Source organism: Phascolarctos cinereus, unplaced genomic scaffold (genome assembly GCF_003287225.1).
Source record: "Phascolarctos cinereus isolate Bilbo 61053 unplaced genomic scaffold, phaCin_HiC Scaffold_9;HRSCAF=440, whole genome shotgun sequence".
NCBI lineage: Eukaryota > Metazoa > Chordata > Mammalia > Diprotodontia > Phascolarctidae > Phascolarctos > Phascolarctos cinereus.
This window is the reverse complement of record NW_027556402.1, coordinates 116,767,450-116,794,149: the sequence shown is the minus strand read 5'-3', so window position 1 is coordinate 116,794,149 and position 26,700 is coordinate 116,767,450. Positions and strand designations below refer to the sequence as shown.

Here is a 26,700-nt window from a genome sequence, read left to right as displayed (position 1 = left end):
AGCTGTGTTAAGAGGAAATCTTTTCCTGATCCACTTTCAAACTACCCCTGTAGTAAGCAATTCCCTTATATTCATTTGTTCTGTAAATACACATCATCATCTGATACCTAATGTCCCTGTGGGCAAGCCTCTTAACTTTTCATTGCTCTAGGCAAGCTCTAGATTTTAAATTGCCGAGAATCCCAGACTGCTTTGGTAGGAGTTTGCTCAGCAACCCAATCCCAAGTCCGGGCCCTACCCCCTCATACATACCTATGTATGTGTATGTGTAAGTATATGAATATGTGGTGTGACTATAGAGATGTATCTATGCATATACATCTATGTATAATACACATGTATGTATATCCTTGTTTCCCTATCCTATATGTGTGTGTGTATATACACACATATATATCTTTACTGCTTCCTCTATGCATAGGCTCTTTACCAGTAGCGATTGTTTCCTTCAGTCTATTTGTTTCTCCTGCATGCAGCATATGGTAGGCACTTAATAAATACCTGCTGACTGATCTGCGAAATGAGGGGGTTCGATTCAATGGGCTCTGACGTCCCTTTCTACTTTATATCTATGATGCTATGAATTACTTTCCTAAAACAAATCTCTTCTAAGAAAAGATTTGTCTGGCAGTAGTCTGTCCATAAGAATTTATTAAGAGTTTACTATGTGCCAGACGCTGTGCTAAGGCTGGAAATACAAAAAGGGGCAAAAGAGAGTCTTTGCTCTCAACTTTAATGGAGGAGACAACAAGCAAACAGATATGTACAAAAGAGCTGTATCTAGGATAAATAGGAAATAATTATCAGAGGAAAGGTGTTAGAATTAAGGGGGCTTGGGAGCTATTTTTTGGAGAACACAGAATTTTAGCTGGCACTTGGAGGAAGCCAGAGGAGGGAGAACATTCCAGGCATAGGAGTTAGAGGAGCTGAGAGATGGAGTGACATCTTGTTTTTGGAACAATCAGGAGGCTAGTGTTACTGGATGGAAAAGTACCGGGAGAGGAGTAAGATATAAGAAGACTGGAAAGAAGGGGTGTGTGTGTGTGTGTGTGTGTGTGTGTGTGTGTGTGTGTGTGTGTGTGTGTGTGGCTGGGTGGTCCAGGCATGGAGTAAAGAGGCCCTCCATCAGAGGAGAGAAGGGGTCGTATTTGAGAGATATTGCAAGACTGAAGTCGACAATTCTTGGCAACAGTTTGCAGCATGGCTGGGAATGGGGACACCAATGAGTAGGGTACAGATAGTAAAGACCCACTAAAGGAGCACTTGAATTTAGTGGGAGTGACAGCGAAAAATAGAGAAGACTTAAACTCTGCCCACGAAATGCTTGCAACGCCCAGCACAGATTTCTTGCATTCCTGCACTCCACGCCTAAGGGTGCGGTGGAAGCTCGGATTGGCCGAGGCGCCCGGCAGGCGGCAGTGGGTCTCTAAGGTGCTGTTGCCAAGGAGACCGCCGGAGCGTCCCCAGGATAGAACCAGACTCCGCCTCCTTACCCCAAGGCGATAGGGCAGGCCCTAGACCAATAAGGGAGGAGCAAGGCGGGGCTGGGCGGCGGCGGGCGGGCTTCGGGACCGACTTCCGGGTCACAGGGCGTGGGGGTGAGAAGGCTGAGAGCGGTGTCGTTTCCGTCCGTAGCAGGCTGACGGCAGCGGCGGCAAGAGCGGCGACAGCGGTGGATACGGGAGCGGGCGTCACGAGTCAGTCACAGCTCCCGCGCGTTCTTCCCGGAATGTGAGGAGGCTGCACTTGTCTCTTCCGCGCCCTCAGCCCCTTTGTCCTCAGGCGGCCTGACCCGCTCGGGTCTCGCGGGGCTCGGGGAGAAGGGGCGCGAGAGACCCGGATTTCTTGTCTCTCTCGGGAGGGAAAAGGGGTGTGGGGGGCGACGGGCCCGGAGTACGCATGCGCCAGCTCTGGAGGCGCGCGAGGCCCCACCCCCACAAAGGCCCCCTGCCTGCGTGCAACCTGACCCGCCAATGACCCCTACCCTCAGTTTCCCCATCTTTAAATGAGAGTTTTTGGACAAATGACAGTGCAGGTCCTTTCCAGCTTAAATCTTTGCTTCTGTGAGCCTAAAGGGCTGTGGCAGGTCACCAGGGGAAACCCATAGTGGTGAAAACAGCTTGAAAGAGGAGTCAGAGTCAGGACACGGGTTCAAATCCTGCCTTTGCTAATGTGGAATCCTGGATAAATCACTTTCTCTGACTCAGCCTCATTTTTCCGTAAGATTAAAACGTGGACGCATACAGCATCTGCGATCCTATGATGGTTTGGGGTTTGCCTTGTAAAAGCTTTTGGCGTCAGTGCCTTGACAGCAGCTCCAACTTCAATAGTGGCTATCTGCTCCTGTCCCCTTCACTTTGCTGATGAGGAAACTGAGGGCCCAAGTATAATATAAATTCAAATTTATATTATACTTTCGTGTATACAAAATGCTTTTCCAACACCTAGTGAAGTGGATATGGCAAGGAGTAATCAAAACCAGGGTTCAAGCCAGACTTCAATTGCAGTATGTTTCTTCTATTGATTCTACCAGAAGTCCCTTTTCAGCCTGCTTTTTGTGCCCCTATATTAGAAGTCAAGTGTATAGTGATTGTGTATGGACTTTCAGGATTGAATTTAATGGTTTTGCTAATGCAGCAGGGAGCTCAGTCAGTACGGAACGTTTGAGGGCAGAAATGAGACATTTAGTGGCGTTATTTTACCTTCTATGCTATTGGTCTCCCTCAGGATACTATAGTACTGTATTAGTTTTTCAGAGTCAGGCTATTTCTTTTTTTTGTTTTGTTTTATTTTTGAGTCAGGCTATTTCTTGTAGGAAAGAGCCCTAGACTGAGTCAGAAGTCACCTGGAATCAAATTCAGATTCTGCCCCTAACAAGTCCTACCTCACCTCTGTACCTCTTTATTTTCTTTCCTTACCTATAAAATGGGATAATATTTGTTTCTTTACCTGTAAAATGGGATATTGGTACTTACCTCACAGGATTGCAAAGATTGAATGAGATTTAGTAAAATGTGTAAAATTGAAAGCCCTGGTAAACTATTATTAGCATCTACTTTTAGTTCACTTTTAGATAGAAAATCTGGACTCAACAAAAAGGACCACATGTATGTTGAGCATGTGTGCTTCAGCTAAGCAATCCATTTACAGCCCCTAGTGTTTTTTGGATTTGTTTTTTACTTAGCCAAATCCATTCTGTATAGGTGGATGTTGAGTTTTAGGGAAACTGGGAATTAGAAATTATCTTGCTCTATCAAAACTACTGTACTAGTGAAAATGATAGTGATAGATACTAGACCTATGATTTCTCTGGTTCAGGAAACCTCTCCAGTGAGGAAACTCATCTTCCATTGCAGATTCATACCTCTTCAACTCAGTTTTACTACTAGTAAATATGTTTTTAAAAATAAGTTTGCTACATGGAAAGGACTGCATCCTGTTGCTGAATTGGTACCACCCATTGCTAGAACAAAGAATTTAGCACCCAGGATTGAGTTGTAGAATTATAATTCACTAGTGAAGAATACAGCTCATAAAAGCTGGTCTGATTTTTAAAAAAAAATTTGTTTTGCGAAAAATGTTTGTTTCTAATTTATTTCACTAATGAGATTTACTTTTTTATATTGAATCTTTTAGTTTATTTTCCTGAATGGTTAACTAAAACCAGTCACCAAGTAAGCATGTATTTGCAGAAGCAAATAATTTTGAATAGAATTTGAAATTTGGTTACCCAGTTAAGCTATAATTTTTATAGTCATAAAACTTTATTTCAGATTACTTAATTATATGTGTTGTAACTTTCCTTTCACCAGAAAATGTTAATTTCCATGTGGCGGTACCTGTATCGGCATTTTTTTCGATTTTGGGTGAAGTGGATCTTTCGAATGGTTACCAGAAAATGTGAACTGCAGCGAATCTGTGAAGGTTTTGTAGGTGGAGAAAGAACACACAAGATAGGTAACATTTTAAAAGTAAAAACCTATAAGAAATCTGTTTAATATTCATAATAGATTCACTTGGCAGTTGTTTAAGTCTTGAATTTCTCACTTGTTTCCCAGGTTAAAGGCACACTTTGGTAAAAAAACAAAATTCTATTTATTTTCATAATTTTCTCTTGCTCCCCTTCTCTGGCTGGAAGAATTCCTAGATCCAACTCTACCTCTACATTAAGCAGCCTTTGGTCTTTGAGATTGTTATACTGTAATCAGTAGTATAGTTAATTATAGTTTAGATCTGCTTTAACAACTTTTCTTCCTTAATCAGTTCCACAGTGCTTGAAGACTGCTTTAAATAAGATTTCAGATGTGTGACAGAAACTAGGAGATAATTTGTATGTGATTGCAAAGTCGTATTTATGTGTTTAGTTTTCTTTCCCTTAAGTTTCAGGTGTGAAAGGTAAGAAAATATCTTTAGTCTAAGGTAAGAATGGCCAGCTGCAGCCCCAGTTTATTACTCTTCTGATCCCACTTTGGGGAACTTGTTTAGATTCTGAACTCAGCCCACTGCCACCATCAGGGGACTCAGAAAAGATAGGGACAGAGTAGGACTCAGAGATAGAGAATTATACTGATGGCTTTTCTCTTGAGCTAGTGGTAATCAGCAGGCTACTCATTTTTATTTAATCCTTTGCTTGCCCTGGCAAAAGAGCTAAATGTCTTCTTCTTAAGATGCCTCTAATAGCATTGCTAAAGGGGAGAAACAGAGTATCTGTGAGGAGAAATCTATAGAAGAAAACATTTTTCTTTATTTTCTTTTTAGAATACAGGGAAAGAAAAGACTCCAGAAATGGAGTTAATCAAGTAAATATTATTGGTAACAATGTTCTTTGCATTTAACTTTGCTTGTCATTCTTGGGGTGGGGGTGGAGAGGATGCTAAGAATTTTTAAAATGACACAGTTTTTTTCATCTCTACTGATGCTGTAGTTGTTTAGTCAGAAGTCTTGGTCAGGTAATATGAAGATGCTTTACTTATGCAATCTGTTATTTTATGTATTTTGATTCACTTATTCCCCCAAATCCAGCATCTACCCAAAGGAATATATCATGTACATTTCTAAGATTGGCCTAGTTTCTGGGCTTTAGTCTAGACTAGAGTAGTCCTAGATGGATTTGCTTTAATCTGGAGGCCGTTGGTGATGTGGACAGTTCCTGATAATTTCAAAGAGTTTATATGATCCATAGACCCATATGTTCATACAGATTTGTTTTAATGAGGACCCTGGTCTGCTATAGAAATAACTTGAAACAAACCACTTTTTTCCGCTGAGTTTTTAGAATCAGTAATCACTCAGACCTCTGTGCTGGGCCAGGACTGGATTTGTTTTGAAGTTGCAGCATGGTAATCTTGCTGTGTTCTTATCTAGTGAAGCTTCACTTCAGAGAGATTTTTTCCCCCTTGTTTTCAGTTACATTACTTAGTGCTCATAATGGTACTTTTAGAAGTTATCCTATCAAAAATTTTGGGGTTTTTTTGGCCCATATTGAATTTATTATATAACTGCTAACATACCTTGGTACTGGATTTGACATTTTGACTAGTTTTGCTATATAAATTTGCTGATTAGATTAGCATTTAGGTCATATAATTTTTGTTTATTTTTCATTTCAGAAAATGCTTTGACCCTCTCAAAGAATCAGGTAGGATCATGTCAAAATTAGACCTGACATTGTGCATCAGCTTGGATATATATTGCCTTTAAAATTCTAACAACATTCCTTTATTTTAGAATTTAATATTCATTGTCATTAGGCTATATATGTCAACATCTGCAATTCTGTTATGGATAAATCCTTCTCAGTCCTTTTTTTGTGTCTAGCCTTTGTGATTTTATGGCCTTTGATCATGGATTCTTTCAGTCTTCATATTTTGTGAAAGAAACTTTTTTTACATATTGTCTACTAGTCAGACTCTTATTTTTCTTTCAAACACTGTACATTGCTTTCCCTTTAAGCAACTTATGCTAGTAAGTGGTGGGAAATTTTTGGAGGGAGATAATAACTGGAAATAATAATTGAGTAATAACTGGGAAATCAGGCAAAGCTTGGGACAACTCACATTTTTTGAAGAAACATAAGGACTGTGAGATTTGGAATGGAGAAGGCAAGATGTTCTAGCATTTGGTGACAGCTTGGACAAACCTTTAGAGGGTTTGTGGAGAAAACAGGCATAGAGACTTTGATGTTGCAACGTGACTCACAGGCATTAAAGTTTTCTGACTCAGGTTTTATCTCTACAGCTATTACACCTATCAGTTGCTGAATAATATTCTTTTTTTTTAAATATAAATTTATTTATTTTTAGTTTTCAACATTCACTCCCACAAGTTCTTGAATTCCAAATTTTCACCCCATCTCCCCCCCTCCCCCCACCCTAAGATGGCATGCATTCTGAATATCCCTTCCCCTAGTCTGTCTTCTCTTCTATCTCTCTCCCCTTCTCTTATCCCCTTCCCCTTCTATTTTCCTGTAGGGCAGGATAGACTTCTGTACCCCATTTCTTGAATTTCTTATTTCCCAGTAGCATGTGAAAACATTTTTTTTTAAACATATGTGTTTAAAACTTTAGGTTTCAAATTTTCTCTCTTCCTCCCTCCCCACCCACCCTCATTGAAAAGGCAAGCAACTCAATATAGGTTGTATACGTGCAGTTGTGCAAAACACGTCCATAGTAGACATGTTGTGAAAAACTAACTCTATTTCCCTTAATCTTATCCCGCCCTCCCATTTATTCTATTCTTTCTTTTGACCCTGTCCCTCCTCAGAAGTATTTACTTCTGATTACCCCCTTTCCCAATCTGCCCTCCTCTCTATCATCCCCCTGCTCTCTTCTCCCCTTCTCCCCCTATTTTCCTGTAGGGTAAGACAGATTTCCATGCCCAATTGAATGTGTATGTTATTCCCTCATTAAGCCAAATCCTATGAGAATAAGAGCTGAATAATATTCTTAAATGATACTAGCTTCAGAATTGAATTTAAAATGGAATTGGTGACAATTTCAAGTTTAAAAATTATCAGCTTTCTCCCTAAACCTGTTCTTCCTCCGACTTTGCTTTTTCTTTAAGGCCATTTTAATTCTCTGGTCATCCAGATTTGTCACCTTTTAAGTACCTCATGCCTCTGAGGTCTCCCTGTCTCAGATGTCTATAGATAAATACACAAAATATTATGTATTCTATTATTATTGTATATTATTATTTTGTATATGTTATCTATCACTGTAGCTATCCATATTTGTCCCCTTTTCTCCACTCACATGGCTATGATAATCAGGTCCTTATCACTTCTCACCTGGACTGTTATCTTACATTTACATATTTGTGTACTTCCTATATAAGCATGAGGTCAGGAATTATTTTGTTTTTTGTCTTTGTATTCCCAGGGCCTGGCACAATGTCTTGAACATAATAGCTCTTTAATGTTTAATGAGTGTTGAATTGAACTGAATTAATTTGATATCTCAAACCCTCTTGTTCTTATATTTTAGCTTATATTTGTTAACTGTGAGTTTTGCCTTCTTATCTTCTCTTTAAAATATTAATAGGTTTTACAAAATGCCACATCTGTCAATCGCAGTGAAGTTGAAGAATGTGTAGAAGATATAATGAAGGAAAAGAATATTAAACCAAAAAAGGACAGACGGTATGGAAGCTGCTTGGTTAATATCTTTTGTGTTCCTATTTAATTGTACCTGGGTAGTTAGTTTCCTGTGAATTATAGATGTTATAAAATTGTAGAGCTAGAACTAGAGATCACCTCATCTAGCCTTCTCATTTGCCAGTCAAGGAAACAGAGACATGGAGAATTTAAGAGACTTGCCCAAGGCATAGTGATTTAGTGGTAGAAGCAGAACTATTAGTCAGTTCTGGTTTCCAATCCATTGTTCTCTCAATTTATCTCAAATGGACTGTTAATACTTTTCCAAAGTAGATGTGTCAAGAAAAGTGTTGAAATCCAGTTGATATTAGGCAAAAGTCATTTGTGGAATTAAAAGATGTAAAGTATCTTTTGCTTGTTTTCCTTAGGTTTAGCACTTTGCCATTAGCCTTCTGCAAGGTGTTGTGCTTGCTAATATGGAGGATGGGAAGAGGTCCCCTATTTTGCTGGGGTGACCCACTTACTCCACTTGCTGGGGTGGACCGGTTTGGCAGTTTGGGGAAGCCTATGAACATGATGTCTTTAAATGTATAAAATAAAATACATAAAGGAAACCAATTGTATTGAAATACAATTATCAAAATGCATTTTATTTTATTTTTTTAAATTAATTTATTTTGAATTATCAACAATCACTTCCATAAACTTTTGAGTTTTAAATTTTTCCACACTTCCCTCCCCAAGACGGCACGCAATCTGATATAGGCTATGCATATAAGATTAAATTTTTTTGGTGAAGGGACAGCAATGGGGTTAAGTGACTTGCTCAGGGTCACACAGCTAGTAAGTGTTATGTATCTGAGTCTGGATTTGAACTCAGCACCTACTGAGTCCAGTCTATCCAGCTGCCCCTCAAAATACATTTTTTAAAAAGTTCCTGTACCTCTGGTTTTGAACCCTGACATTTTTTTGGCAAATCTTGGAAAACAGTCTCCTTTACTCAAAGTATTACTTTGTTGGCTGTGTAGGCCTTCCATTTAATGGCAAAAGAGGTAACCACAGGCTTTTTGACCCGTGTAACAGCATAGCCAGGAAAGTCAAATAATATTGTCTCTACCCTCAAGTTTCTTCTAGTCTAGTGGTAGATGAATCAAGTACATAACCACAGTAAAAGGAAATGTAAACTCTGTGTCATGAATGGTATAAGTACAGTACTCTTGGGAGTTCAGAGAAGGTAGAAATTGCTTCATTGTTAGATATCTGCCGCTCCATAAAAGATGTGGCATTTGACCTGGCCTTGAAGGAGCAATAAGATTTCAGTAGGTGAAAGTGGGGCTGGAGAGATAGGCATTCTTGTTGGCAGACAGTTTGTGACATAATCAGATTGGGCTAGGTCATCCCTAAAATCCATTCCATCTCTAAATTCTTTGAAAGGAGAGGGTGGGAAGTTTCAAGGCATATTCGGGGAACGTGGAAGACCAGTTTGGATGGCCCATAGTCTCATAGAGTGGCACATAAAACTAAAAATGTTGAATGCCTTAAATATCAGGCTAAGGAATAAGTTTGGACTTTTTGTTAGGCACCAGAGAACTTTTGTTATGGGATCATGTTGAAGGCAAAACACTTATAATGAGGTTCCGATGGTATTTCTGGTAGTATTTCTTTTAATGGAGTTCAGGGTGGATTTACCTTATACTGAATTTCACGATGTATCAAGTATTATAACAAGACAAGCATATAATCAGCTTTCCTTTTTCTGTAAAAGAATTTTCTGCTTTGCACAACAAGATGCTTTACCCTCAGCTCCTTGGTTGACTGTCTTAGCAGGAGTAGGAAGGTTTAAAGCAGCCTCAGTGTTTTGACTTAAATAATTACAACCTTAGCCAAACTGGTCTGCCTGCTGGCATTTTTCGGCTTTTCTCCTTCTGTCTCTGTTCCATTGCATAGGCTGTCCCTCATTCCTCAAGTTCCCTGCCCTTTCACTTCCACATTGTGGAATTCCCAAGTATGCTTCAAAATTTAGGTCAGGTTGGGTAAAAAGTGATTAAGTTTCTTTTGTCAAAGACTGCTTTTGAATCTTGCCTCCTGCCCCCATTCTCTTTGGCTTTTTCCATTGATATCCCCATCCATTGCCAGTTTTCATGCACAGATGGTTCAATTGTATAATAAAATTCAGTTTAGAGTGAGAAAATCTTGGTTTCAAACTATAAAGCGTGGGCAATATCATAAATACAGTTCACATTACCCCATTTTGCATGGGTTTAAAAGCACTAAATAGTTCCTTCCAAACGCTCCTTATTATCACTTTCCCTTAGTCTTCAGGCCCTTCCTGGGAGTTAAGTTCTTTTGGCTAGTCCCTTTTTGTTCTCTAAAGAACTGAGTTTTTGTTTTGATCCTGAGTTCATTTGTTTGAAACTATGTTGATTTGGGACTGTTTCCTCTCCTAGATTGACTGATGTTCCCTTGGAGTGTCTTAGAAAGTCTTGCCAGTCCTCCTCTGTTTAGAGTCTTTCAGCTTCAGCTTTCTAGTGGCTTTTTTGGACTCTACAGTGCTTCTTAAATTGTGCATCATGACCCACATGACCCACTGTGGATTGTGACCCACAGTTTAAGAAGCACTGAAGGGGTCACGAGTGGAAAAATTTTAAGAAGCTCTGCTCTAGCGTATAAGGTCTGTCAATGGTCATCTCACCCTTGTCTTTTTCATTGCTCTGCTGTTCTCATAATCTCTTTAAGTTTCTTCTTTTTAATTTTGTTTTTCCTGTCTTCTTGCATGTATTACATGTTAGCTTTTTACAGCTCTCCCCCTATTATTTGCTTTCCCCAACTTATCTATCATTTGCCTTAAAATAGTTGCATCTAGGTTTCATGCATGATAACACATTCGCATGTTAAAGGCAAACAATATTGACTTACATTAAACGTGTGAAAATACTTAGCCCACATTTGAGGAGGTGTTATTTTCTCACAGTTAGCCCTGTTGTCATCCCTCTCTTTTCTAGCCCTCCTTTGTCTTTTCTTTTATTTCCCTCTTTCTTTTATATTGCTTACTATTTAGTGCTATATACCAAACAGGCAATGACATATTTACTTGAATTGAAAGTCATGGAACACTAGCAAGTAATCCAGCCAGTATCCAATTTATAATGAGTTTGGCTGGCAGTCTTTGAATAGTGACTGCTTTCTCTCTTTTGTCATGGCAAGGTCATCTTACCTAACTTTTTTTTTTCTGTTTATACTTTTCAGATTTAAAATCTGCATGAAAGCATGTTTATTGCAGATATCTGGCTATAAGCAGCTCTACCTGGATGTTGAAAATGTGAGAAAAAGACCTTATGATTCTAATAACCAGCACCACGAGGAGCTACTAATGAAGGTGAAATTTTATTATCTTATTTGGAATTATTGAAGTCTTGAAAAGAGACTCCATTAAAAAATCAAAATGCTTAAAAATGTGCCTTCAAATTCTGGAGTTTTGTACAGTTCTCCGATTAAAGATATGTTTTTAGTTGCATTTCAGTGACATTTGAATTTTTTAGCCTACGTTTTAGTGCCTGTTACTTGTCATAATAAGATGAATTATGTGGAAATATTTTTAAATGTTTTAATTTTTCTTCAAAGAAAGATCCAAGTAGAATTTTTTGCTAACTTCAGATCTTTTCTTATTTATGTGCAAAATAAACAAGCAAACATTCTTTTCATTCCGCTCCCAAGTGTGAATGTTTTCTTTCAGAGTACTGTTGACATAGCAGCCCTTCTAACATTTTGTGTGGTATTATTCAGTACCGAATAATGTCACAAATCTGGTAAAATATATTTAAAGATTAGGACAGTTGGGTAGCAACATTTTCTTATTTCACATCACTGAAAAGCTTAACATTCGTGGTTTCTGATGAGAGACCTTCTTGCAGTGTTAAAATCACAGGCCTCACGGAAGTGAGGTGCTCAGAGATAATTTAGTCCAGTGGTGTCAAACTCAAACTAATGCTGCAAAAGGATCTCTGTGGACTACCTATTGACTTAGAAAACCACATATTAGGGCAGATAGGTGGCGCAGTGAATAGAGCACCGGCCCTGGAGTCGGGAGGATTTGAGTTCAAATCCGGCCTCAGACATATCACACTTACTAGTTGTGTGACCCTGGGCAAGTCACTTAACTCCATTGCCTACACCAAAAAACAAACAACCAACTCCCCCCCAACCCCCCACATATTAACATTAGCTATATTCTCTTGTATTTTTATTTATTTTGTTAAATATTTCCCAGTTACATTTTAATCTGGTTCCTGTACTCAAGAATGTCTTTACTGAGGAGTACACACCATTGGTCTAGGCAATTCATTTTGCAGGTGGGGAAGTTGAGCTCTGGAGACACTTTGACTTGCCAGAGATCTTATGTCTGGGTAGTTGGCAGAGTTAGAACTAGAACTCAGATCTCCTAACTCGACATCTAGTGTTCTTTACACTTCATCGTTAGTGGTGACTGCCACCTCTTCCGTGTTGTGAAGGGACTTGTTTTTTTCCTGTTCAGGGTCATTCATCCATAGAGAATCATAAAGAGCCATGTATAAGTAAAAAGTAGCTCACAGTTAAATTAGGAAAGAAAGAAATCTAAAACCTTCCACTCTGTATAAAGTTGACTTTAAAGTTGAGAGTTGAAGTGGAATTTATTTAGTACATAGACTTAAGAACAGGATTGACTTTTATGTGGGGATAACATAATGGCAGGGGAGGGGAGGACACTGCCTTGCATCTGCCCATCTATCCCTCATTTTCTGCTCTTTCCATCCTGCCTCAAAACAATTCTACTCACTGGCTGACCCAGGTGAACTGGTTTTCATCCTTTTAAGTAAAGAAATACAGTTCATTCCAACCCAAAGTGTGGTATGCATCAGGAGTGCTTAAAAAAAAAATTAAGATGTCTTGATTTTGTTAGTAAAATGAAAAGAATTAATTCAATAATAACTTTTGTGTTTTAATTGGACTTTGTTACCTTTCTTGCTCATTTTTGCCTATCTGGTCTTTGTATGAGGCTCACTAAAATAGAGTAGAAAAAACCTGACTGTTCTGTGTGATGTCTGTCTGCTGTTGGTATTCAGTTTTCTTTTTAAGTTTAATTTAATAGCTCCCATTGTGCTGATACTTTTTTTCATGATACTATCACTGATCCCAACCTCTTTCCTCCTCCTAATTAAGTATTAGAATGACTCCCTACAACCTGCCTGTAGCCTGTATGCTTAATTAGATTTCTTGCAAGGCATCAAATGTTGTGCAAGGAAAAAGTGGCTAATAACTGAACTTTGACATGGACTGTGCTTGAACTAATTCCTTTAGGGCAGGGGCTCTTAATCTTCTTTGTGACATGGGTCCTTGGGAAGTCTGGTAAAGCCTAAGGACCTGTTATCAGAATCATGTTTTTAAACGCATAAAATACAACAGGATTACAAATAAACTAATTATATTTAAATACAGTTATCAGAATATTAAAAAATTTCCCAGATCCCAGCTTAAGAACCTGTACTCTAGTGTATATATCACAGTTGATCCCTCAGTGTATTAGATTTCTCTGTATTATTTATTATTTTTTCAAGATCTTCTGTTCATATATTTGGCTTATTTCACTTGGAATAATCAGTAAGAGGGACAAATGTAATTAACCAGACTTAAAGTCAGTACTCTACTATTTCTCAGAAGGGTAACTTGAAAGTTTAAATCCATCTTAAATGCTACTAAGAAAATATTTGCTTGTGACCTTTTGGCAGAGAATATTTAACTTGAAATTATTAAATTAGGGCTAGGGATTGGTAAATTAAAGACTTTTATATTATTTATAATATGGAAGCATATTTGTTCAGCTTTGGAGACTGCTGATGCCTAATGAAAAACTGAAGGCTAGAATCACCAAGCAGTGGTCTGACATTGGTTTCCAAGGTGATGATCCCAAAACAGACTTCAGAGGCATGGGCTTGCTGGGATTAGTCAACCTTGTGTAAGTGAAAATATATACTTTTCTTTCTTTTAGAAATGAAATTGTGTATCTCAACAATCTTATTAAATTTTAAGTTTATGTTCCAAGTTATCTCTGTACTTGATAAGTATCTGCACAGCCTGCAGCATTTGTTTGTGTGCTGGGCAAGGCCTGAGAACAATTGAAATATATTTTGTGTATATTTATCTGCCAATCTTATTCCCTTCCCTACTTTTTGATAGCTCTCTTCTAGAATCTTCCTAGGAAATGGATATAGTTTTGTGTTAAGTCTTTGTCCCAGTTCCTGGCTTGCATACATTGCCTTTAGGCTTCCTGATTACCATTTGAAAATGAAGCCACTTTAAGGTAATGGAAATTGGCATCCTCCTTGCTGTTAAGTGTTATGTGATTTGGTGAAAAGAACACCTTTTATCAGAGAACTGGTAATTGAGAGATCTGTGTTCCAGCCTCTCCTCTGTTGACCAGCTGGCTGTATGGATTTAACCTTTCTGGTCCTCAGTTTCCTTCATCTATAAAATGGGAAGGTTGAATTGAGTGATGTCTGAGATTTCTTCCAGCTCCAGTTCTTTGGTTCCCCTAGCTCTGCCTCACCTGATTAAATTCTAGACCCCTCCCCTGCTTGGAACTGTGTCTCCTCTTACTCTGATTTCCTTTCTGTTTGTGGGTCACAGTTTCTGGCACTGATTCTGTGGGTTCTTGGACTGTGATGGAGCATTAGACCCCTAGAGGCTCTGTTAGACAGTTGCTAGATATGTGGCCATAAACTTTTGAGAATCTCATTTTATTCAATTAAATAAGGAAATCCAGCTGAATAGAGCAGATTTTGAATTGCAGGTGTCACTAATATCGTAGGCCTGGAGGGGAAAAGCTGTCCCCGTATTACCTTGTAGCAAAAAAGCAAAGCCAGCAGCATCATTGTTATAAACTGTTAGTAGTCTCTTTTATGAGGAGCTAAATGAGGACTTTGTTAAAACCTTTAGTTCTGCTTCAGATTAGATTAAACCTATTGGAAAATGACTACTGAAAAATAACACTAAAAAAACCTTAACTGTATCATAAAGAGTCCTGCCATCTTTCTATTATGCAATATAGGAAAATTAACTTGGACTTTGAGTAATTTATTTTTATCTGATTAAAAAGTTAATAACAGTCATATAAATATTCAAGCAGGTGTATATCCTTTCACAGATAGATATTTGTGCTGGTGACTCTTCCCCCCCTCCCCCAACTTTGTATGCAAAATCTGTAAAATTTTATTCTGAAAATTCTGACAGATAATTTAAATGATTTTGAGTTGGGGAAAAATCTAAAAGAGCCACTACTTAGTCATTTTAAAAATAATACTATCTCAGGATGGGGAGCTATTTGTTCTGTGTTGTGGTTGTATTGTAATGCCTGATGAAACCTAACAGGTTAATTTTGCTACTGAATTTCTAATTTGCCTTTTGCTAATATTTCTGTTTTGTCTTTTCAGTAAAGATTTATTTGAATGTCTTTGTTATTAAGTCTTCCAAAATTTAGTAGCTGTACTGTAAAAAAACACAGAATTAGCGTTTGCAGCCTTATATAGTAGTTAGATGTGACCCATTTAAGACCCATTAACAAAATGAGCAATTTGTTCATTGCTAAACCTTGTCCATAGTTATCTTTGGGTCATAAAAGGCAGCATAATGTAGTGAATTAAGTGGAATAGAGTGGTCAAGAAGGGCTGGGTTTGAATCCTGCCTCAGACCTTTATTTGCTAGCTGTGTGTGGCCCTGGGCCCATCACTTAACTTCTTGGAGTTGGTTTTCTGTTCAGTCCCATGTTATTTGTGAGGATGAAATAAGATAATGTACATAAATATATACACACATATATGTATATATATATATATATATATATATATATATATATATGTATGCGCAACCTATTGTTCTTTATAAAGAAAGACAGTAAGACAATTTAAAGGAAATCAGGTAGTGTATAGATAACAAGCTTTGGACAAGTGGTAGAATTCACAAAAGAGAATATGGTGAGAATAATACATTCTGAAAAGAGTAAATGAATCCAGAAAAGATAAAGGAAAAGCATCAGAAGTGGAAGGCATTGAAATTGAGGCCGAGGAGTTGGGAGAAAGATGGCAAGAAATAAACAGTGTGAATTTCAGTAAGTTAAAAGTTAAAAGATGGTGTGCTTATTTTTTTCTAATCACATTTTTTAACCAGTTTTATGACTTGATATTAATAGAGAGATATGCAAATTATCACTAATTAGATAAGGAATGAGTAAATAAATAATACAGAAAAGGGATGGGGAAACTGTTTGAGAGTCATTGTACCTTTTTAAGTAAACATCATAGTTTGGTTATTGGACATTTCAGACTGATGTTGAATTATATTAAAAGCATAATATGCAAAAAGCCCACCTACTATAGCTATTTAAGTCTCATAAAACTTTAATTTTATGTTTGGGATATGAAGTGGAAAAATTAGAGAACCAAAGAATAGCAGTAGAATACTGATATATTTTTATAGCACTTTCCCCACAACAACCCTTTGAGTTACGTAGTACAAGTGCTATTGTGGATACTTTAATAGATGAGGAAATGGAGTCTTAGAGGCATTATTGTCAGCATATGAACCCAGGTGTTTGTCTCCTGAGTCAGCGCTTTGTATGCAAACCACCCTGGTAAGAAAATGGAACCAATGAGAAAATGAACATGGTTGGAATTAGAAGAGAGAGCTTAACTAGAAATTTTTATGCCCTATGAAAGTTTTGAGGGCTACATCCCCTCAAATTTAGAGAACAAAATGATATGAAAAAAATTCTCATTCCCCTGCTTCCAGGATTAGCTGATGAAAATTTAGCTTTAATTTATTTAATTTATTAAATACTTACTCTGAAAAGTCAAGAACCCCAAATGAGGTTCTCTACTAACTTTGCAAAAGAAATATAACTGGACTGAAGAGTTCAGAGGAGTATGAACTCATTAACATCAAGCTCTATGGGCCATTTTATAATACAGTTCAATACATGTCCATTGCCTATTAGGCTGGACCCCACTAGGGGACACTAACACAAAAAAAATTGTCCCTCTTCTCCCTGACCTTGCATGGTCCTAGAAGGATATAACATATACATAGAAAAGTAAATGCAAAGTAATTTCAAGAGAAGGAGAGTACTAGCAACTGGGGGCCATGAGGAAGGCTTCATGTAGAAGGTAGGCCTGTAGCTAAGCCTTTAAGAAAGGAAGGTAAAAATTCTAAGAGGCTGGAGGAAGGAAGAAGCACATTCTAGGCAGGGGGACAACTCATGGTTTCTATTTACTGTTAAGCTAATTCTTGTGTAGTTCTCCTTTGGCTGAGAACAAGGTAAGAAATTAAGAGTAAGATAGCCTATTGCAAACATTGTGGTATTCATTTGTCTTCTGACTTCCTGAGCACCCCATTAAAGGAAAACAGGCTTGCTAAAACAGAGAAAAATAAAGTTAGATGTAAGGAAGAGATCACGGACAGGTTTCCTTACACAGAAAAGCTAAGTCAGCTATTCCAGCAGAGACTTTGAAAGCTTCAAGAATAAGGTGACTTGGCTAGATGCTGTCCTTTTAGGTAATTTAGCTACAGTTCTACCAATAGATATTCTGGTAGAGATTCTTTCAATATGACTTCAGCCCTATAATTGTGAATTTAAATTTCAGAAAGAAAGGCAAGTCACTGGAGATATTTCAAAGAAGGGTTTTTGATGTGTTTGTGGTAATGTATAAAGATTATTTTGACAGTAGTACTTTTAGGTGCTTTTGAAACTGCATGCTAAATGTGGCATTTTTAATTTCATTTTTTTTTCTTAAACATTTTTAGGTATTTTAGTGAAAATTATACCAATGAAGCTCATCGGATTTTAAGTCATTCAAATCATCCAACTTTGGGGTAAGCCCAGATATGTTAAAGAAACCATAATTAATTTTGAATTTTAGTAATTAATTAATTTAGAAATGGAAAGGATGCATTCTGGTATTGTTCAAAATGTGTTTGTTTTAATGAATATTTCAATAAGAGATCAGTAAAGGAGATTACAGGGTAGTTTTTTTGGGCAGTAAATGCTGTCAGAAAATATTATCCATATTTCATTATGTTTGGAATTTATTTACTAACTTATAGTGCTACCTTGGTAGAGGCCTTAATAGCTGGTATTGTATTTTGAAATTCAGTTTTGTTTTACAAAGTCAGAATTTTATTTTTGACTCAGGTTACATTCAGAAAAAAGTTACTCTGTTGTAACTTTATATTTAAAGACTCAGAATGTGTGGAATCTTATTCTGATACAATTCTTGTATTAGTAAATTTTTCAGTCATTGGTACATATACACATATCATGGTGCTATAGAGGTGAAAATATTCCCTTTACCAACAGCAGTGTTCCTAAATCTCTCCTAATTAATTTAGCATTAAAGAATTGTACTTGAAGCTTTCCAGAAAAAAAATGAACTCCGTGCCAATAAGAGATAATCCATTTTTGAGCTTCATTGAGTAGTTAAATGAGTAAAGAAGGAATTATGGGGGGGAAAGTAGGCTTTGTACAAGATCTGTACCATATTAGGAATGGAATTTTTAATAATCCCTTAAGTAGTTTTTATTTCATTAAAATATTTGACTAATCATACATGTAATTGGTAATATTTATGATATTACAGATATTCCTATGCAATAGTTGGGATCAATCTAACAGAAATGGCTTATAGTTTATTGAAGAGTGATGCTCTGAAGGTTCATTTCTATAACTCTGTTCCTAGTAGTCCAACAATGGAACACTTTCATCAGTTTTATTGTAAGTATTGAAATAAGTTAAAATTATGTGATGCTTATTATAGATTTGGATTGTGATTCAGACCTGAAGCTCAAGAGGGAGACTGGGGCTGGATATAGATCTAGTAGTCATTTGCATAAAGATGATGGTTAAACCAATGACAGCTAATGATGTTATCAAGAAACAAGAGACAGTGTAGAGGAAGAAGGGGAGAAGGCCTTCATCGAAACCTTGGGGAACTCTTACAGTTAGGAAGTATGATGTGGCTGATAAGCCAACAAAGGAGACTGAGAAAGAGTGGTCAGACAGGTAGGAGGTAGACTAGGGAAAGATGGGTCAGGAAAGTTCAGAAAGGCAAGTGTATTCAGGAGGAGAGGGTGATTTACAGTGCCAGATGTAGCACATAGAATAAAAAGGATTAGGACTGAAAAAGACTAGCAGATTTGGCAATTAAGAAATCATTGTTAACTGTGATAAGAGCAGTTTCAGTTGAATGTTGAGGTTGGAATCCAGATTGCATGGAGTTGAGGGTGAATTGGGAGTGTAGGCAGTTAATGTAGACAATTTTTCTTCCTTTTTTAAAAAATATTGTATTTCCCCCTCAGTTACATGTAAAGACAATTTTTAACATTGTTTTTGAAAAATTTTGAGTTCCAAATTTTCTCCTTCCTTCTCTCACCTCCCCCCTCCCTGACACAATAAGCAGTTTGACATAGGTTATACATATGTAATCATGCAAAACATTTTCATATTAGTCATATTATGAAAGAAGACACAGACCCAAAGGGAAAAAAAGAACCACAAAAATAAAGTGAAAAATAGTATGCATAGTCACTTTTTTTTCAAGGAGTTTGGCTGGAACGTGGATGGGAGATATAGAATATAGCTTGAAAATGTGTTTGAGTGTAGTGAAGCCTTTTAAGGATGGAGGAGACTGGAATATGCTTGAAAACAGTAAGTAAAGACCCAACATGTAGGGAAAGGTTGGAATTGTTAGAAAGATGGTGAATGATGGAGGACGAAGGCTGCTGGAGAAGGAGAGAGGCACATGTAGAGAGATTGGATTTACTGAATTAAAGGACTACTTTGTCAGAAACTGGGGGTAAGGGGAAGACAGCTGAAGATGATGGCAAAGAGTTTTAAGATGAAGAGAATGGGAAAATGGAGCTTGTGTTGAATGGCCGTAATTTTTTTGGTAGTGTGAGAGTCAGTGCTCTCAGCTGAGAGTTTGGGAGAATGGTTGGAGTATGAGAGGCTTGAGAAGGGTTTGGAATGAGACCTCAGCAGCTCATCAGTATGAGCAGAGGGGCCAGATAGTGGAAGGAGTCTGGGCTGAGGTTTGCAAGATAAGGTCATTGGCAGGACGGAGGGACCAGGATTTAAGAGAAGAAGACAGCATGGAGTCAAAATTGCTAACCTTGTGGGTTGGGATTGGAGAAGAAGGAAAATGAAGGCAGACAGGAGTCCTCAGGTGAAGGGAGGACAGAGTTTTGGTGGCCAACAGCAGGTTTAGGAGGGGTGAACATGGAGAGAAAGGGAGTAGGAAAGATCAGAGTTTCTTCATAGGGAAGAAGAACATTTATGGGTAATGGCTAAATCTAATATGTCTCCATTCCTGTCTGTGGCTGAGTAAGAGTAAAGGAATAGGTCATGAGATTTAAGGAGGCCAAAGAATTGGGAGGTTAGAGAGTTTGACAGAGCATCTAAATGAATATTAAAGTTCCTTGGTAAAAAGTATATAATCGGGGAGGAGAGTGAGCTAGGTGCTGAGCTCCTTGAGAAAGGAGGGAGCAGAATTTGGGGGTTCAGTGTACTTCTATACATCATAATTCATATTGAACAGAGGTTTGATTGAGTAGCCTTCGGAAGAGGAAAGGTGAGTGAAGACCATAAAGGAGAGTCTGGAAGTGACAGTGGAGAGCAAAGAGCACTCTGACTGTTCTCCAGGACCAGTGTCAGGAGGTGAGAGAAGGTGCAGCTGGGTCTAGAGAAGAAAGGTGGAGATGAAGTGGTGTCACTGGGAAATTCAGGTCTCACTGAGGGCTAATAGATGGAAGGAATGGGAGAGACAACTCCTATAGTGCAAAGCCCACTGATAGGTTTTGAGATGACTAACAACTCTTATGTGTGCCCTTTGTCTCATCCTCTCCAGCCTTCACCAGCAGATTTCACCCTCAATAATTCCTCCCCTCTCTTTCTTGAATCTTCACTCTCTTTTGGATAGGGTGGGATTTTTTTCACATATAATTTAAAATTGTTTATATGCATACTGCAGTGGATTAATGAAAGGATGTAATCTTATAAAATAAATTTTGGAAAGACTCACTTTGAAGTGGGCTTATTCTTAGTTTTAGAGAAAACCCAAGCAGTAGTACTTTAACTATGCTGAAGCCATGATTTATGAAGTTAGTGGCTTTTTAAAATACCATTTCAAGTTATTTCCTTTTCGTCCCTCCTTGCAAAGTCCTACAGCAAGGAGGGTTTTTATTTTTTCCCGGGGGGGGGGGGGGGGGGAGGGGAGAGGTGGGAGGGTGGGACATAAGAGAGTTAAGGTGGGGTAATGTGGGAGTGATGATAGTGATACTTTAAAGAAAAAAAAGAAAAGATAACAGAAAAAGTTAAGCAGGACAGTGTTGGAACTACCACATTAAATTTGAAATATGCTTTAAAAAGAAAGTACATATAGTGAAGATTTGTCATTTCCTACACAGTCCCCTTTATTATTAGACTGTTAGATTAAATATGCTGAGAATTTGCTGTCTTCTTGCCTTTCAAGTTAGGCATTAAAATTTTTGTGTTAAAGTATTTTAAATATGAAATACAGTACAAAACACATGATGAATTAATTGATGTGATTGAAAAATGTTTGGTGTGAAGTTACTAAATTCAGATAAATGCTTTCTTTTTAAATGACGTTAAGAAGTTAATGCTTTTAGAGAAGGAAGAATTTCCTGGTTTGGCTAGGACAAAGAAGAGGAAGGTAATAGTGACTGGATTTACAGAAACAAGTGGGCCTCAAGGAGCTTACATTCTACTCTTAGGAGGCACTTAGTGCTGACCGTGGGAGCATAGTTAAGACTTCATTCCATCCCTATCTCATTATATGCCAATTACTTGTGCTTTAAGGTAATGGTTAGTTTTATTGACTTAATTTAGGTGACAAAACACCAATAAAGAGCCTACTAAGCCTTTGTAGCAATAATTATTTTCAGTAGAATTAGACTCTTTCTGCATGGCAACCCAAGGATAGTTTTTGGTCTTTTGGGGTCAATATGCAAGGAAATACATTGTCATGGGAAGTAAACCTGTCGTCATGACATACCACAAAGGTGCAGCAGGTGGAGTGCTGGACCTGGAGTCAGGCCAGAGTTCAGATTCCACCTCAGATACCAGCTGTGTAACTCTGGACAAGTTATTTAACCTCTCTTTGCCTCAGTTTCCTTGACTGTAAAAGGAGGATAATATTAGCACCTACCTCCCGGGTTGTTGTGAGGATCAGATGAGATAATTATAAAACTCTTAGCACATGCCTGGCACGTAGTATGTAAAAGTTAGCTGCTGTTGTTGTTTTTATGAATACAGCATAAGATTTATTATTATGAATTAGCTAATTTTAATATAAGTTCCACACAGTTCTTATTGAGAAAACTTTTTTTTTCTTGACATAAATAGATTTATGTTTCATTCTGATGTTGACTTCTCAAAGTAGTGCCCTAATCTTTCTCAGATTTTTTCCTTTTCCCTTCAAAACCAGGAAAAAATATGCATTAAAACTCTTACAGAAATTGCCTTTCATAATGTCCTGAGATACTTTTAACCTAATGCTGAATTTATGGCTTGGTTATATGTTGCAGAAAATATATTAAATAATTGAAAATTAAAAATTAAGATGAGTTGTCACTGCTGAGTTTTTAAAAGTATGCTTCCCAACATTGTGTGATGATCAACTATGATAGACTTGGCTCTTCTCAGCAATACAGCGATCCAAGACAGTTCCAAAAAACTCATGACAGAAAATGCTATCCACATGCAGAGAAAGAACTATGGAGTCTGAATGCAGATACTATTTTCACTTTTTTTTCTTTCTCATAGTTTTTCCCATTTGTTCTGGTTCTTCTTTCACAACCTGACTAATGTGGAAATATGTTTAACATGATTTTACACGTGTAACCTGTATCAGAATGCTTGCTGTCTCGGGTGGACAGAGGGAGGAAGGGAAAGAGAAAAATTTAGAATTCAAAAATCTTACAAAAATGAATGTTGAAAAATAGCTTTATATGTAATTGGAAAAAATATTATTAAATAAATAAAATAAAATAAAAGTATGCCTCCAAGAACAGTAGAATGTCAGCTTCTTAAAGGCAGGAACTGTCTGACTTTTGTATTTCTTTTGCCAGTTACTAATACAGAGCCTGGAATTTAAAGGCATAAAATACATGCTTATTGGTTGCTTGATTTAGTGATGTTCTGCTTTTTTTACCACAGGCTATCTCTTCATTGAGTTTGACAAATTTTGGTTTGAAGAAGAGCCAGAAAGCATTATGTATTTCAACCAGTATAGAGAAAAGTTTCATGAAAAAATTAAGAGACTTCTGTTGGATTACAGAGTAGTGCTTACTTTAAAAATATGAACAGTCCTGCATATCTTCTGATTCTTACCATGTTTTGCACAAAAATTGAATTTCTATGTTGTAATGGAATTTCTCTGACCAATTTCACTTGAAACTTAAATGATGTAACTTTTTATACATAATTTCTTACAAAAATTCCAGAAATCCTCTTTAAGCTAGTGGACAATCAGTGTGTGTTTACAGTTATTTATACACTGCACTTCAAAGGTAAGTTGCCCTTCCAGAGATCTCCTCTGTAGTGTCATGTGATCTATAGCTGGGGACTTGGGACTGAGCCCTTTTGGTCAAGAAGCATAAATCAGGTATTTGTACTACAGCAAGTTGATTGCATTGTAAAATCACTACCTTTTCTCTTATGCTGAAGACTGTCAGGTAGGTAGCAACAAGAAAGTCGTTTTAGGATGTTTTTTAGAAATTTGGATTCCTACTCCTTTCCTCATTTTATTTTTGTTGGCAATAGACAACCAAAGTAGTGCAGTAGGTTGTTCTTTGCTGTTAGTTTCCCATCATACTTCAGAAGGTGTCATTATTGGAAGCAAAAAGGAGGATTAAAAATCGTTTCTTGCTTGACTTACCAACAGTTCATAAAATGTCCTTCAAAATAAAAGTAACTGGTATTTGTAAGATTTTTCCCTACACACACACTTGAGAAGTATCATGTTACTTTGCTTGGAGCTCAAAAGGATTTTCTGATCTTCAGAATCTGATTAATTCCTAAATAATGAGTATGTGCTTCTTATAGGTTATTTTTTCATAATCCATCCTTTTTATCTACATATGCATATGAAGTAATTTATTGCCAAGAAAATCTCTGTCATTTTATGTGAAAATAACCCCAAACTATACTTGAGACTTAAGTGAGGGATAACAGCTTCATATCTTTGGAACCCTTTTTAAAGCATTAGTCAGTTCATGTAGGTTAATGTGAAAACTCTTGCTCTATGGTTTAGTTTCATTTTTAGGCTCTTTTTGGCAAAGTATATGAGACCTAGACATTACAAATAATCTCTTAAGTAATAAGTCTGTATGGTAGCTTACTGAAGTGTGAGGACTGCGAAGAAGACTGTGCAGGTGGTGCCACCTTGCTTCTTGTTGATTTCGTGAAATAGTAGCTGCCGTGGCAAGCTCTTCATGGTGGAGATAAGTTAGATGCCCTTTACTTGAGAGGGAGAATTTTTCTGTCAGTCCTCTCTAAATATTTCAGACTTTAACACTCAAGGCAGCTAAGCCAAAAGGGCTTGGAAGATAGGAAGTTTATCTTACTTAGTGCTACTTTATAATAGTATGAAAGCCAGCCTATTATGAGCTTGGTTTATTTTGAAGTACAGTATTAGCACTTTTTTTTTTATCATATGCTACACTAGAAGTGTTTAAATATCCTTTTCTTTCTCTGACATATCAAGGAATGAAACTTTCAAATATTTGTTCTTTCATATTTGTTTACAAATCTCTCTTTATGCTTGCCATAGGGAGAATTAATAGGAAGTAACTGGATTCGAAAGTAGCAGATGCAACATAAATATCACACACATTTCACTGTGCATTCAGCAAAGTAACTATTTTCTTACTTAGATAAATACAATTATTTTTTTAATTTGATAAAATTTTATTCTGATGCACTAGGGATGTAAAATTCACACTATTCTGAATACTTAGCATTGATTATCTGTAAGGAGAAATAAAATATCTTGTTGGAAACGAAGTTCTCTATTTTCAAAGAATAGGAGTGATAACAAAAACTGCTAAGCTAGAAATCCAAAATACAAACACAACAGGGTTCTAACAAGGAGCTTAGATGCAAGGAATAATTTCAGTATAACTCAAAGGAGATGTTAACTATGTACTTTGTGAGAAAACAACTGTCATTTCTTCAGTTCTCATGATGAAAATTTGCATATTCCCATTTTAATCTTTCATTTGGACAGAGCTTTTAACTGGCTTCATGCTCTGCCAGTATGCTTACTGAAAAGAAAAGGTTTGTTGAAGTAGAGAAGGGTACATTTTGTGTAAACAGAATTTATCTCTTTATAACTGATTTTTTCAGTTCACCTCAATGCTGTATTACATACAGTACAGCATGGATTTTTTTTTTCTTTCCATCATAAAATAGTCAAATTGCCATTTAATCGAGTATAATTGGTCTAAATCAAGTGTTGTAAAATTCACTAGACCAGAAGCCACTCCAAATCAGGCTTCAAAAACTATAAATTAAAATGCAAACTGACCATTCTAATTGTACATGCATGATGATGGCATACATCAGATGAAAACGGAGTCTGCTTATATAGATTTTCTAATTTTTGATGAAACCTTTCTTCCTGCCTTCTCTTGATTTTCAGTATATGTAAAGTACAATTTTATGCTGTTGTTTTTGTACCAATATTTGGCATAGTTTATCTGTTTCTGTAAGAATGACTCTAATGCCAAAGTAGTCTAGATATATGATTGTAGTAGCAAGGTAATTAATTATGTGTACTGGTTTAGAGCATCAAACAAATGAATCATTGCTTTAAAAAATTTGTGCCAGGGTGAAAGGTATTTGCCAGTGGCAAGAATATTCTGTAAATGTAGCTTTTGGAGTTGTAGTGTGTATGTGTTCTGAAAGACAATCTTTCAACAAATGGGCAAAATCTGGAGTTACATTGTTATTCTCAGTATATGTGATTTTGCTTGATTAAAAAAAATATTCACTGCTATCATGTTATTAAAATGATATGGAAAATTGTATAATTTCTTGGAACTATCCCTGCTCTGATTTTTTTTCAGCTTAAAACACTTTGAATTTTAACTTATTTCTAATTAAAATATATGGACTCTTTAAAAATGTTTTATTCTAACTGCTCATAAGAGTTGTTGCTATTATTTTCACCTTCCAAAAAGCTCCAAGCAATATTAAATAGACATAACTGTGAGATATGTTTGAAAGAAAAGGCATTTGCATGAATAGTAACGTCATGGTAGTAGGGTAAAACTCTCAGAATGTGGTATAGGAAGTTTTTTTGTTAAATAGATTTAGAGAATTGAAGAATAGAAGATAACCTTTGAGGAATACTGAATAGGCACTAATTTAAGTATTGTTCCAGTTCTAATCCAAGTGTAAGTCTAGAGTTATATTTGTGCCATTCTCATTTTTCACTTAACTCCAAGTAAGTTTGTGGAGGTTAAAGTTTCATCAACACTACAAACCTCTTCATGCAAATTCTTTTATTAGGAAGATTCATTAATGGTATTCTTAAAATCTGAGACAAATTACAGCTTGAACTTCTACTGAGAAAAAAGAAGGAATGTTGTCTAGGTTGGGATTCTTAATTATGTAGCTACAATGTTGCTACATAATGCTAGGATGAATCTGTTTTTTTTTTCCTTCCAAACAGTGAACTCCCAAGAATAATAATATCCCAGCTTTCCCTAGAAACAGTCCGCACTATAGCATCCTGTAGAAAATTATAAGTGGGAGTTTTGGATGGAAGATGGGGCAGTTACCCCTCTTAACATCATGTAAAAGCAGTGGTGGAAATTGTGTTGTGTCTTTTTTTTGTTTGGAATATGTTAATGGAGCAAATAAAGACCACACTGTTCAAGAGTACTTGGTTAATAATTGAATAGCTCTTGCCGATATCCTCTCTGTTGGTTGCATTACTTCTCCCATTCCCCTTCCTCCTTTGAACATGAACACGCTGAAGTGTCAAGGTAGAGCTAGG

General features: G+C 36.9%; 1 protein-coding gene across 1 annotated transcript; it reads left to right on the top strand.

Annotated features, from left to right (window-relative positions):
• The first annotated feature begins 1,588 nt into the window (after positions 1-1,588).
• Positions 1,589-26,582, top strand: ELMOD2 (ELMO domain containing 2). Its single transcript, XM_020989856.2, has 9 exons — positions 1,589-1,731; positions 3,813-3,957; positions 5,610-5,638; positions 7,542-7,639; positions 10,841-10,970; positions 13,450-13,583; positions 17,423-17,491; positions 18,256-18,389; positions 22,854-26,582. Exons 2-9 carry the CDS (start codon positions 3,816-3,818, stop codon positions 22,997-22,999), a joined length of 882 nt encoding a protein of 293 aa, XP_020845515.1. The 5' UTR covers positions 1,589-1,731; positions 3,813-3,815; the 3' UTR covers positions 23,000-26,582.
• The last annotated feature ends 118 nt before the right edge of the window (positions 26,583-26,700 follow it).